This window comes from Vulpes vulpes, chromosome 8 (genome assembly GCF_048418805.1).
Source record: "Vulpes vulpes isolate BD-2025 chromosome 8, VulVul3, whole genome shotgun sequence".
Classification (NCBI taxonomy): domain Eukaryota; kingdom Metazoa; phylum Chordata; class Mammalia; order Carnivora; family Canidae; genus Vulpes; species Vulpes vulpes.
The window spans coordinates 59,212,938-59,224,985 of record NC_132787.1 but is presented as its reverse complement, the minus strand read 5'-3'; the positions used below and the strand labels follow the sequence as shown (position 1 = coordinate 59,224,985).

At 30.9% G+C, this 12,048-nt stretch overlaps 1 protein-coding gene across 1 annotated transcript in view; it reads left to right on the top strand.

Moving 5' to 3' along the window:
- The window catches only part of SYCP1 (synaptonemal complex protein 1), a 108,396-nt gene that overhangs the window by 52,443 nt on the left and 43,905 nt on the right, over positions 1-12,048 (top strand). Inside the window, exons 18-23 of the mRNA XM_025994682.2 lie at positions 229-332; positions 1,456-1,573; positions 2,356-2,426; positions 5,297-5,378; positions 10,781-10,843; positions 11,018-11,080. Coding sequence (XP_025850467.1) covers positions 229-332; positions 1,456-1,573; positions 2,356-2,426; positions 5,297-5,378; positions 10,781-10,843; positions 11,018-11,080 — 501 coding nt within the window. The remainder of the gene's footprint in view (positions 1-228; positions 333-1,455; positions 1,574-2,355; positions 2,427-5,296; positions 5,379-10,780; positions 10,844-11,017; positions 11,081-12,048) is intronic.

Sequence of the window (12,048 nt, the reverse complement as noted above, 5' to 3'; positions counted from 1 at the left end):
ATTTTACTAGTTGAGCTTTAGAATATCAAGATGGAATTTACTTAAATTTGTCATTGATCCTTGTTCTAAAATTATAATGGTTTGGCATTAAATCCATTAAGTTTTAAAATTTGACATTTTCTTATCAAAATATTGCCAAATATATGACTTGATTACAAAGTGGCCATACTTTTAAATAGGAAAATAGTAAAAAAATGTTTGCTGTCATTATATACATTTACTTTCCAGGAAAAAGTACATGATTTGGAAATACAATTAACTGCTATTGTGACAAGTGAACAGCATTATTCTAAACAGGTTAAAGAGCTGAAAACTGAGCTTGAAAATGAGAAGTAAGTTTTCTGTCTATAAATAACTTATATATTCAATTTCTAAGCTTTCTGATAGTTAAGAGTAAATTAGTAAGTTATATTTGATATTTATTTAAATGGGGTTAAAGTTGTGTTTTATTCCTAGAGATCAAAATAATTTATTAATTCCATTGTTAATTACTTTAGCAATGATATATACATATTATTAACATAAAAAGAGTACGTTACAAAGTTGAAAACTTCTTTATAAGATCACTGTATTACTTTTCTTGGAGATACCTGGTTCCTGATAAAAATAATCATTTGCAGTTCTACATAGTTATTTTGGTTATTTTGTTAAATTATTTCATAGATTTGTGTTGGTGACACACAGGTCATTGAATTATCGGTAAAATTTATCAACCAAATTTCCTTTTAATAAATGGGCTGGTTAGTTATTTATACTTTAGTATAAATTTATGTTATCCTTGGTATATTTGCTTTTTCAACCTTTCTTTTTTTAAATCTACTCTTCGATGATTTTCCAGTACTGGTAAGTAGAAGAAGATAGTAGGTGCTACTGAAATCATTCCATAGAGCCACACAGTCCCCTTCTCTCATTTAAAATTGATTTTGATTGCAACCAATAATTGCAGTAATCTCTCTTCCAGTGTAGAGCATTTGAGATCTTCTAAGAGCTGTTCAAGTGTTGTGTATAGAAGTTAAACAAATTTTATTTATTTTAATTTAAATATTTTGTTAAAAATAGTTCATACCTCATGTACTACTTTAATCAAATCACCAGAAGTTTGGAATAGTTTCTAAAAGACAGTATACTAGAGAGAAAAAATAATATGAAAAAAATCATATATCCTTCAAAATGTGTGGAAAAATATGGGGCATGAAATGTGTAGGGAATATTCAAGGAAATATATGACATCTTGAAAAACTTATACTAGAAAATTTCAAGCATGTACAAAGTCGGGGGAATAATGTAATGAAGCAGCATGTACCTATCACTCAGATTCAGAAATTATTAACTAATGGCCAATCTTATTTATACTCCCAGCTCTTTCTTCCTTTACCCTAAGGTTATCTTGAATTAAATTCCACATCATATAACTTAATAGGTAAATATTTAGGTCTGACATGTTTTTAAAAATAGGCTTAAGAATACTGAACTAAATGCAAGCTGCAACAGGCTTTCACTGGAGAACAAAGAACTAGCACAAGAAACAAGTGATATGGCCCTAGAAATCAAGAAACAGCAAGAAGATATTGATGTGAGTTGAAAAAGAAAGTACCAGTGACTTAGTTTTCTAACCTTTAAAATTAGGGTATTAGAATAGATGACCTTCCAAGATTCTTTCACCTTTACAAATCTGATTATCTTAGAGCTGATACTTTGTTTCAAAAGAAAAACTTGCATATTGATTTAGATGGTGATAATGAGCAACAGAATATATAGACTACCGATTGATAAAGTTGATCTAGTTTTAAGCATCAAGATTTTTGTGAAGTATTTATTAAGTTATGTAAGAATGTGGAGGATACAATGGTGAATAACCTCTTCCTTCCTCTTAAAGTTCTTATGGCTCAAATAGAAACCAAAGGCTCAAATAACTTAAAATACTATATGTGTTGTTTTGGGGATCAAGTGTTGCCAGAGTTGACAGGATTACTTCTGCCTTGGTGGAAGAGAAGGCTTCAGAGAGTATAGCATTGATTTTGGGCTTAAAAGATAAATGAGTTCAGTAGGTAACAGTGAATGGAAAAGCATTCCTTGAAACCACAGAAATATGAACAGAGGATAGAAGCTTAAATTATCACTGGGAAACAGCAAGTAAGACTTATTTTTTTAGCTCCTATATAGAGATTGTTAGGGGAGTAATTAAAGTAAGGCTGGAAAAATAATGTGGAACTATGCAAGATAAATAACCCATTGTCTTGTTTTTTATATAACTAAATGAATTTTATGCTGACAGATAAAGGTTTTAGATAAGTTTCAATTTTATTTTTGTTGAAACAAAATAATTAACATAAACAACTTTGATTATTTCCTTAGAATAGCAAAAAGCAGGAAGAAATGATGTTGAAACAAATAGAAAAACTGGAAGAAACAGAAACACAGTTAAGGCAAGACCGATGAGTTGGCTTTTTTTTTTGTCCGGCAGAAGATTTAGTATTTCTTTTCTGTTAATCTGTTACAGTTAATTTAGATAATACTTAATGTTGAATGTGGGATAAAATAAAAAATTAGAATTACTATGTTGGAGTTCTGCTTAGAAATAAAATTGTAATATTTTTTGTTCTTAGTGTTGAAATAGTAAGATTAGGCATAGAAATTAATTTTAAAGCATCCTAAACTTTCTTATATTTAAAATTTAAGAAAGTAACTATATGCAAGAAAATTTAGAAATTTTTAAAAAATTAGTATTTTTAAACATTATCCATGTTTCTGTGTTTTCACAATTATCTATTTTATTGCTTCTAAACTAGTTAAGTGGATATAACAATATTTATTTTAATTCTTTTTGGTTTTAGATATTTATGTTTTCTAGTTTTCCATTATCAAAAATAGTACTGTAGTCAACATCTTGGTGCCTACAGATTTGTTTCCTTATTTTGAATTTGATAGGGTACATTTCAAGGAGTAAAATTTTCTGAGTCACTGCAATAATTGTTTCAGTGACTTTTGATAGTCAAATGTTTTCTGATAGGTTTTACTGGTTGTAAACCATACAGTTCAATGATTTTTGTATGAAAATGCTAGTTCCAAAGTCTTTTAATTTGTTTTGGATATTATCATTAACTTATTTGATAATATAACAGCTAAAAACAACTCAATACTCTTATGATTTATAATATTAATTTTTTGGATAAACTTTATCCAAAAACTTTATAATTTTTTGTTTGCTTGCTAGAATTTCTTATTTCTGAAATTGCTTATATCTGTTTCCCATTAATATTTTGAGGTCTCAATTGTTTTCTTACTGATTTATTTAAGCTTTAAAAAATATAGTAATCCTTTATCTTGTTTAATTTATAGTACATATTTCCCCCAACTTGTTTTCCTTTTATTTTGGGCAATTTTTGTCTTACACAAGTTTTTTGATTATTGTATTAAGTCTAATTTTCTTTTTTGGGGGGGGGAGTGTAAATTTTCCCATTGCTTGTCTACTTAGAAATGTTTTGCCTGCTTGAAATCAAATATTCATTTTTTTAGCTCTTTTTCAATTTGATATATTGATACTTAGGTTTTTTTTTCTCTTTTTCAAATAATAAAAACATTTCAAGATAGTAGTTTACTTCTTAACACAGCTATGGATCTATGAACTTGGGTTTTGATATATAGTGTTTTATTTTTTTACTTTATAAAGATTTTATTTACTTGTTTATGAGAGACAGAGAGAGAGAGGCAGAGACATAGGCAGAGGGAGAAGCAGGCTCCCCGCAGGGAACCCAATGTGGAAATCCATTCCAGGATCACACCCTGAGCCAAAGGCAGACGCTCAACCTCTGAGCTACCCAGGTGTCCTGATATAGTGTTTTAATGTTTATTTTCTAAGTAACCTGTTTTTGTATTTTATTTCCTTTTAATCCATTAGTAATTTGGATGATTTCCAAATATTTGGGGGCTCTTGTTCGTACTTATATTCTGACATATTAAGTTTTTTTTTTATATTTGGTTAATATATAACATTTTGTTATATGTGGTTATGTGGACAAAGTGCTGCGTACAGTTCCTGGCCACATAACTCATTATTTTCTAGGTTTAGAAAGTCATTTTTTATCATACTTCTAATGATTGCTTTTGTTGTTTTTGCTCAATTTTCTCCTTCAGAAGTAGCCGTTATTTTTAGATTCAATCTCTGTGATTAAGGCACTGTATATTTTGAGGATAAAAAGTGAAGACCTATTTTAGGGAAAGCTGCTGTTTAAGAGGATTCAAATTATTTGGTTAATAGCTTTTCGTGCATGTACCTATAGACTTAAAGAACCTAAATATAAATACAGAAGAATAATAAGAATATGCCAATTAAAAAAAAAGAATATGCCAATTAAAAATTTAATACTCGGGATCCCTGGGTAGCGAAGCGGTTTAGCGCCTGCCTTTGGCCCAGGACGCGATCCTGGAGACCGGGGATCGAATCCCACGTCGGGCTCCCGGTGCATGGAGCCTGCTTCTCCCTCTGCCTGTGTCTCTGCCTCTCTCTCTCTCTCTGTGTGACTATCATAAAAAAATTTTTTTTTTAATACTCAGTTAAAGAGTAAATATCCTGGACTCAGTTTTTACAAGGCCAGCCATATGGGTGAATGATATTCTGTGCATACAGGCTAGACCCAGCAACGTATTAGTTCTAACCAGAGAGACTGTAATTAGAAATAGCTTCAAGGATCTGACACAAAGGTACCTTTGCTTTAATGTGTAACAGGCAGATTTTTAATCTAAACAATTTTGAAAGGATTATACAAACATATGGCACAAGTTTCAAAGTGACAAAGCGGCACATAGGGAAAGAAAACTATCTTCCTATTGTCTCCCTGCTATCTAGTTTCCTTCCCCAGAAGTATCACTGTTTCTTGTGTGTTTCCAGAGATACTCTCTCTATATGTAAGGATATTTGTCTATGTAAATATCTCATTAAAATCACTTGTATTTATGTCCCTAATTTATTTGTATAAAATTGTGACATGTTAGAATGATGACTGGTTTATGACTTACGAGTAAAGTGAAATCTTGACTTAAAAAAAGTATTTCTTTTTTTTTTAATGGATAAAGGATCTAGATGATTAGTTCCAAATTAAGTGTATAAAATAATTTAAGTGTAGGAGAGGAAGTGTACCTGTTGACATTAATGCATGAAAAATTACCAAAAAAAAAAAAAAAGAAAAAATCTAAACCAACAGAAAATATAATAGTCCATGATTTTAAGTAATCCCAGAAAAGGAATGAAACAAAAATATAAAAATTTTTTCACTGTCACTCTTCCACTTCCTTTAAGGAATGAATTGGTATCTGTGAGAGAAGAACTAAAACGGAAAGGAGACGAAGTTAAATGTAAATTGGACAAAAGTGAAGAAAATGTATGTTATATTTAATAATAAATTGTATAACAGAATTTCAAGTCCTAAAATAAACAGCACATGTTTAAAAAAAGAAGTGAAGTATGTATGCTATAGTATAAATAGTGATATAGGGACTCTTGTAGGCTATTGACCTTTAAACTATAGGCAAAGTTGGGTTATTTTGCTTAACATGGTTTATATCTAGAAGAAATAGTGGCATAATTCTAAATTTATTTCATAAATGCTCAATATTTAGGGGCACCTAGGTGGCTCAGTCACTTAAGCACCTGACTGTGATCTCAGCTCAGGTCTTGATCTCGGGCTCATGAGTACAAGTCGGGTTCCATGATGATGTGGAGCCTACTTAAAAAACACAAAGCAAAACCCCATAAATGTTCAATATTTAATGTTGATTTACATTTTTAGGCTAAAGGGGCTCATGTTTTAGTAGTAAGGAACATACTGATAAATTGATGTTTGTGTTTTGCTTTGGTGGATATGATTTCAACAAGTTGAGATAGGAAGATTTTTAAGCAAAGAATGTCACAGAAGTGGAATAGTACAAAATATGTAACATGATAATAATATTCAATATACATAGTGGGGGAAAATTTGCCTAAATAGAAAGATCAAGCTAGATTGTAAAGGCCTTGACTGTGTTTTTTCATTCATTCAACACATATTATTAGCTACGTTCATGTGTGAGGCATTGTTCCAGGTGCCCAGTTTGGATTTCATTTGTTCTGGTGGATAATATGTAATCTAATTAAGGGTTTTTTTTTTTTTTTAAATTAGGGAAATGACATTTTTAATTTTTAAGAATGGAATGGGGAGATGTGAAGGGCACTGGAATCAGTTGGAAGGCTTTAAAAAAACATCTTGAATGCTCTGAAAAAAAATCTTGGAAAGGACTTTGGCCTAGTTTAGTTTACTTACTTATTTTTGAGTCAGTCATTGTGGTTAAGGGGTAAAGTAATTTGGTGAAGCCTAAGCTGTGTACCCACCTACTCCTAGAGACAGATCAGCTTCCATCAAACCACATGGTTTAATAAACCAGATTACTATGGAATTTATACTAATAGTGTCTTCTCAGGAAAGGATGGTGGCCAAACCAAAACAGGTTCTCTATGTAAATGATATTGGAATCTATACAGGGAGCATCTAATCAAAAGTTGAGTCAGGACAAGCTTACTGGAAGAAGTGACATTCAGTTTGAAACCTAAGATTAATAGGAATTCGTGTAAGGCAGAGGGGTGGACACAAATATATCAGGGAAGAGAGTATTATAAATTATAAGCACACACAGACCTACACTCTATACAGAGTATGAGAGAGTGTCATATTTAAACAACTATGAAAAGTTCATCTTGGCTAAAAGGTGGAGTTTAAGATAGTAGTAATAGTGGAGGGAGTAGGAAAAGATGAGAGTAGAGAGATGAGCATGGAGAGATGAAGGATAGGGGAAATGAGATTGAGAGAGATGAGGGCAGATTATTTAAGGCTTCATAAACTATATTTAGGAATTTGAAGTTATTGAACAATTTTGACCTGAGAAGTGTCATATTTATTTTTAGAAAGTTGTAAGACTATGTGGACTAAGGATGAGATGAACTAATATTTTTAATGGCTGACAGTGTACCAGGAACATTCTAGTTCTTTATATACATTCTTAGTTAACTGCAAGTTATTTTTTCCTCGTTTTATAAATTAAGAAATTAGGCCTCCGAAGGGTGAAAAAGCCTTGAAAGGAAGGCTACATGACTAAGAAGTAGTAGTGCTGGCCTTTTAACATTGTTTAGACTATACCACACTTTTTTTCTCTCCAAAAGGTATTTTTTTCTTTATATTTATTAAGTTCAACTAGACAATGGAATTTAATCTCCCAAAGGTTTGCTATGTAATATACTACTTTAAAATTTGCATCACAGGCTGCTTCAGGACACTAGTTATTTTGTGATGGAGAAAAATATGAATTTGTTGTTCAATGTAAAATAAAAATCCTTTACCAGGAATTTAAATGTATTTCACCAATGTACAAGATATTAGTGATAAGGAAAAAAGCTGAAAATGAAACACTTACACTTTGTTAGCACTTTTAAGCTTGTTCCGTGGTTGGATTTCAATTTACTTATTGAAACAGTTTCCCCAAAAGAATCCAATTTGGAAGTAGTTCTCAGAAGTTTGCCTGATATTGAAATTCATTACACCTTTCTCCCCAATTCGCTACCTTAGTTCAGACATTTATATTATTTTATACATGCTCTCTCTGAGACTATTTTCTCATCTCTAAAATGGATATAATAATACCTGCCCTTTATCATTGGGTTGTTCTGAGGTTCAGGTTAACAGATGTTTGTGAAAGATACATTTAAAAGATTATAAACATTTCTGTACAAGACAACTTTAAGAAATTCAGGGTAAACTGGGAAAGTTGATTAAATATTACAAAGTAATATTGGGCTAAGATTAAAATAAGAATGATGAACATTAACACAAAAAAATTAAAGATAATTTCTTTTTAAAAAAGGATACTGCATTAAACTGGGAGTATGGATATTTTATGTAGAAATATAAGACTAAGTTATGTAATTCCACTTTTGAAAGATATTCATAGAAGAAAATAGAAATTCTGTTAACATTTTAAATCTGATGGCAAATAATGTTTCTTAGGCTCGCAGCATTGAATGTGAAGTTTTAAAAAAAGAGAAACAAATGAAGATCTTAGAAAACAAGGTATTATCAAATTGCAAGAAATGTTTTTAAGAAGAGTCTTTGTAACAATATATGTATGACTAGATTCTGACCAGTCTTTACACTGTCCTGTACAGGGAGATTTCAGTTCTCTTTTGAAGGTGTTAAAGGAATAATGTTGGATTTTACCACAGATTTCTTTGAAGAAGCTCTGGTTTCAGGAGTTTTGTACTTAAAAATTTCAAAGAGCAAAGTTTCATTAAACTCCTCTTTAGTTATCTTTTTCCCTTTCCCCAAATTTTACACTCTCAGAAGCTGCATTTGTTGCAGATATGTTTAGAATGGCAAGATGCTTTTAAACATTGTTGTTAGACATTTCTCTCAAAGGAGCTACAGAAAATTTTCTACTCTCTTTATGTGAAGTTGTGAAGTGTTTTTACTGCCTGGCTGCCCATCCCAATTCACTTCTCTCATCTCTCTACATTTGTCCTAAACTTGACCTTCTACATAAGTAATGCTCTGGAAAAGTATGGTTCTCTCTGAAGTTCTGACCTCTGATAATCAATCCCATTTTTTTTCTGCGTAGAATTCTGGTAAATCAAATTCTTTATTGCTATTTTACTTTGAAATGAACTGTGATTGTGGGACGGCTGGGTGGCTCAATGGTTGAGCGTCTGCTTTTGGCGAGTCCCACATGGGGCTCCCTATCGGGAGCCTGCTTCTCCTTCTGCCTATGTCTCTGCCTCTCTCTCTGTGTCTTTCATGAATAAATAAATAAAATCTTAAAAAAAAAAAAAAGAAAAGAAATGGACTGTGATTGGGGGAAAAAAAAACTATGGTAGTTTAAATCCTTTTCAAGAATTTTAGACATTCTGCCAAATATATTTATCTTCATTAGCCCTAAATTTGGAGATTATTTAAATTTAAAAGGAGTGACAAGTTATTTTAATTTTCATTAGTTTATTCAGAAAAAAAGTAAGATGGAGCAGTCAAATGACAAAGTTGATAGTTTTGATGTCATTATTTTAGTAAGACATGCACTTATTTTTGGACTGTAGTAATGTGAGTTATAAAGTTGGCTTTATAGGAATATCAATATCTGAAGTCTTTTCGGGGATAAGTCTGATTTTCATTCTTTCTGCTGATGTTTACTCATTGATTCTTATGAATTCTTTGTGTTCTTTATGATTCTTTGGAATTTTATCTATGGGAATTCTTTGAGACTTGTGTTAAAGTTTATATCTTCCCAAAAGGATTTCTTTAGGAGCACCTTTCACCAGGAACCATTTTAAATTAAATTCTCCATTTTAGGCTTTTCCAAATCCTAGCAATAGTATGAAATCAGGCTATAAACTCCTATAAGTCCACCTCATGGCTACAAATTCGCAGAGACCATTTTGATACCTTTCACTTAGTGCTAACATCAAGGCAGACAAGTTTTCTTGTGCCCCTCTATGTGACAGATTTATTTATTTTTACATTTTCATGGAGTAGGTAGTCTTTTGAGTTTGTGGCTTTATGCAGGGTTGTCTTATTCAATTCCTTTCCTTTAGTGGGCTCTAAGTTTTACCTCCTATCTCCCTTTTCCTAGGTAGTTTTAGCAGATATCCTTAGCTGGCTTTGGTGCTACCCCCAAACCTATTATTGCCACTTTAAAGTTATATTTCAAGTAAGCAGATTCCTTATTTTGTAGCCATTTCCTTTTAAATTATCTTTATTAGGAAGGTTGTTCAGAGTATATAGGTGGCTTTTCTGCCAAAATTGGAAATTATTGATTTTTAAAATAAGTAAACATTGTATAATAGTTGTACCTAGTATGTTTATGCCAGTAAAATTGGCATGAAAGTCACTAAAATGTTTCTCATTTTTCTATAGCTTTTCTTCCTTAGTTTTCCTTTGCGTTTTCTGAAGTAGACCATATAGAGGTGGGGCATATTAAAAATGAGATATTAAATAGCTGTGCCATGTATTACTCAGTTTTAGAATAATAGCAGACTGTGACTGTATATGGGTTTTGCAATAAAATATTTAACAGAGTATTTTGTGCTGAGAGATTAATTTTTTTCCATTGGAGTGTCTTTCTAGATGGAAATTAGGACAACTTACATATCTGTAACATTTTACGACTGTTTAGAAATCTGTGCTGCTTTTATGGTACTCCAGATATTTCTTAGCCTAATGCCTCTTAATCCAATTGTGTGTGTACTCAGGTGAAATAGTCTCTCAAAGTGAGATATAAAAATTGGTTTAGGTGGTATTTCTATATTAGAATGAATTTAGAAGGAGGTAGATTATTATATTATTCCCCTTCCCCAAATATAAAAGTATAAGAGACTCGGAAATGAGAAATGGAGAATAATGAGTAAGGAAGAAGGCAAGTTATAGGTAATGTTACTTCTGGCTGTAGCTTTTCAAAATCCAATTAATGATATAATTCAGCCATTTATATTGAATTAATTGACCAAGAAGTACATTTTCCTTAAAGTAATTGAATTCATGTATTCTTTAAATAGGTTGAGAAATGTTAAGAATTTCAAATTTACATTGAGAAAATCTTTATTAAAATTTATACTTAATCACATAATTTTTGACATTAATGGGATTACTAAACTAAATGATTTTTGAAGTGACCTTTATGTTATTTTATGCAATATTTTTGTTAGTTTGAAATTACCTATATTGACTGGAATATTGAATAAGATAATTATTAGTTTCTCATAATTTTTTAGTGTAACAATTTAAAGAAACAAGTTGAAAATAAAAGCAAGTGTATTGAAGAACTCCAGCAGGAGGTATGTACTGATTCTCAAAATTAAACTGTTAAAGAAAAACTTTTTTTCCACTATACTTTTAGAGAATAATTCTTTCCTTTTCTTTAGTAATTTCAGTCTAAGTCAGTGGCAGTGCAGAATTGAATCACGTTGTTAGTAAGCATAATTCTTTAATTTTTTTTTTTTTTTTTACAGAATAAGGCCTTGAAAAAAAAGGGTACAGCAGAAAGCAAGCAACTGAATGTTTATGAGATAAAGGTATTTGGAATCTTTATTTTTGTTTTTAAAATACTAGTAAGGAGATGAGAACTTAAGAATTTTATACTCTTTTATTTTAGCAGTTATTTTGAAAAATTATCTTTTGAGGTTGTAGGAATCCTTTTAGTTGTAATAGAGTGCTTGTTTGTGACTGAGCTGTATTAGAACAATCTAAGCAGCTTAAATATATGAGCATGTGTGGTATATGTGTGCATTCCTTACCCATATCTTCAGATTTGAGAATGAGTAGGTTTGAGGTGGAGCCTTGGAATCTGTGTTTTATAGAAGGTCTATATATGATTATCCTGTTGCACAAGAAGTTTGAGAACCATTGATTTTGTAGAAACAAAGTTAGGAAATGTCAGCTCATGATGTCAAAGCCTTAATTTGTTTATTTTCATATTCCCAAGTCTCTGAACAACAACTGACAGTATTCAAATAGTTTTTGAGTCTTGAATGGAAAACAATGTTTCTCAGTATTTGAATGATGTTCCTTTTCTAGGAAAGCAAAGATCTTATATCTTATTTTAATACTATTTGAAATTAAAATATATAAACATTGTGATAAAAATGAAAAGAATTCTCATATTGCTGGTATATAGAAAAGTAACTGATAACAGATATCCTATAAATTCAGCCTTCTATAGGTAGAATAAAGAGAAATATATAAAATATTTATAACAGCATTATTTGTCGTAGTAGCCCTAAAATGAAGATGACACAGATGGTAACCATTGCTAGTGTAAAAATAAGTCAATAGCAAATCACTCTAAGATGACCCAGATGTTGGAATTAGGAGATAAGGTCATTTATTTAGTTTTTATAAGTATATTCAAAGATGGAGAGTGTGATTATCATGAAATAACAAACGGAGAATCTCAGCAAAGAAATGGAAACTTTAAAAAAGAATCAAATAGAAATTCTAGACTGAAAAATAAAATATCTTACAAACTTCAAAGGTACAAGTA